A 2,276-nucleotide genomic window follows, 5' to 3' on the forward strand; every position below is an offset into this window, starting at 1 on the left:
TATACGCTTTTGAACTGGGATGTTTCCTGGAAACTTCGCAATTTTACTCCTATCGTTTTTGAGGTTAGGAATTTTAAGTAAAACCTCACCAGGAAAAGGTAGCTCTTGAGATGCTCTATAAAAAACGTCATTGGAACCGATCCGATATTTTCAACCCCGTCTGATATATCGATTGTTTCACACGTTTGGGGTCTCAAAATTCAGATTTTAGCTTCTATTTTTTGGAACTCGCAAATATAGAAGTCCTTAATCTCGCTCCTGCTTCCTTTCAATCTGCCTGAAGAAAAACCGAAAGTGTCCCAGACTGGAACTATATTTGGACACCGTTCAAAGCTCTCAAGTTGAATCATCAAACTGTCTAACCAGCTTGGGTAGGTTCACTTGGCTCACCCAGTATATTTCTGAAAACCGGACAAATATACAATGGCAGAAGAAACAACAACAAGTTATCTAACTGTATGACGGGGCCAGTTGAATAATTTCGGCCAGGTTTCGGAAAACCGTGCATACTTTCACTTTTCACCACGCGCCCAATGACCAATCAAACACCCAGTAGAGTATAAAAATATAACTTTAATGCTACGCAATTATTTGTCACCGTTTCTTAAAGCTAATGAGCATATTAAAGCCAAAATTCGCGTACATCTAGAACTATATACAGAAAGGACCTCACCGTACATCGCTTTGGAGGTAGGATCAGATGCATCTCACTCAACATGTCAGCCAACAATCAAAATAAATTACTTCTTAAAATGGAAAATCGGTTGGAGCCTATTTGTGGTAGCCGGGTGGGCCGTACTGGGCGGCGCCACCAGCTCCTGCTCCCGCTCCTACTCCTGCAGAGGCGAAGCTTCCGGATATTGAGCCTCCGTTGCCCAGGTCAGCGCCAGATATGCTTCCTCCATGTCCAGACAGATCGGCGTTGGAAAGATCGACTCCGGATCCAGAAATTCCTGCTCCTCCAGCTCCAGAAATGCCAGAAATTCCCGCTCCTCCAGCAAAACCAGCGGCAGCAGCCTCCTTCTGGGTCTTGTAGCGGATGAAGTAGACTTCGGGCTTGCTGGGCTGAGTTGGGGCTGGGGTCGGGATGACAATCTCCGGTTGTTCTTCCGGCTTCTTAACCAGGACGTAGACCAGGGTCTTCTCCTCGTTCTGAGGCTGAGCTGGGATGATGGGGGCGGTTGGGTTGGGCGGGCTGGGGGCCTTGATGAAGATGATCTTGTAGTGCTTCTGAGGCGCCGCCACTGGGTAGACTCTTTGAGGACGCTGCACTTCCGGCTCCTCTGGGGCCACGTGGACGTAGACGTGCTTTTGCACGGTGGGGCCAGCGGAAGCGTAGCCGTCGCTCACGAAACCTCCTCCACCACCTCCTCCGGAGGAGAAGCTGGAGGAGCTGTCGAAACCACTGGAGATTCCTCCGAATCCGCCTCCAACTCCATGACCTGAAGAGCCGAAGGATCCGCCCCCGATCCCAATGCCTTGTCCAATTCCTTGTCCAATTCCTTGTCCAATTCCTTGTCCAATTCCTTGTCCAATGCCGCCAGGCGATGGATAGCTGTAGCCAACTGGAGGCTCAGGACGAGCTGAGACAACAGCGACGAAAAGTGCGAGCTGAAACACGCAATTCACCGGTGAGTCTCACTTTCACTCATCAACCGCCACGCTACTTACCAGATATGACTTCATTCTATCCAAATGATGTAAATCGGTCAGTGTGAGACCCCGATTTAAACTATATCTGAACTTTTTATAGTTTAAATTCACGCGACCCCCTCTCGTCGCTTTAGAATGGCGCGATGATGGGTACCTACGTACCAAATTGTTGCATGCAAGACGGTTTTTTTGGGCGATTTGTATTAAGTGAATGGTTTTTTTTGATTGTCCATCATTTACACAAGGTGAGGTCTGAATCGCGGATAATTAGCGTCAATGTTACTTTGAGTGTTGTGTCATCGCCGCAGCGCGTTTGGCTCATTTGGGTTCATCTGCTTATGGAAAATGTCCGGTTTTCATTGAGTTTAGTAGGGAAATGTTTGCTAAGTTCACACAAAAGGTCCCCAAATTAGTACAACAATACAAAAGCGTTATTTTCTAGCGATAGAATGACCTCCCAAAGTTTGCTAAGTCTTAACATGTTTTGCTGCCTCTTGAACTTGACTCTGTTTTAAAAGAATTCAGGTTTTTTTGTGTTCAATTGACAAAAGTGGGTGTCTTAAAACTTCTCTTTTTTTGTTACTCTAGCGAGATTTTCATTGATCGTTGCTCTAGGAAGAGTA

General features: G+C 46.6%; 1 protein-coding gene across 1 annotated transcript; it reads right to left on the minus strand.

Moving 5' to 3' along the window:
• Positions 1 to 553: 553 nt before the first annotated feature.
• Positions 554 to 1,890, minus strand: LOC109534796 (pupal cuticle protein 36). Its single transcript, XM_019900584.2, has 2 exons — positions 1,672 to 1,890; positions 554 to 1,611 (listed from the first exon to the last, which is right to left on the minus strand). The coding sequence occupies exons 1-2, from the start codon at positions 1,684 to 1,686 to the stop codon at positions 772 to 774; spliced, it is 855 nt and encodes a 284-aa protein (XP_019756143.1). The 5' UTR covers positions 1,687 to 1,890; the 3' UTR covers positions 554 to 771.
• Positions 1,891 to 2,276: the final 386 nt, after the last annotated feature.

Source organism: Dendroctonus ponderosae, unplaced genomic scaffold (genome assembly GCF_020466585.1).
Source record: "Dendroctonus ponderosae isolate FM_Combo_2020 unplaced genomic scaffold, Dpon_F_20191213v2 Dpon_F_20191213_11, whole genome shotgun sequence".
Taxonomy (NCBI): Eukaryota; Metazoa; Arthropoda; class Insecta; order Coleoptera; family Curculionidae; genus Dendroctonus; species Dendroctonus ponderosae.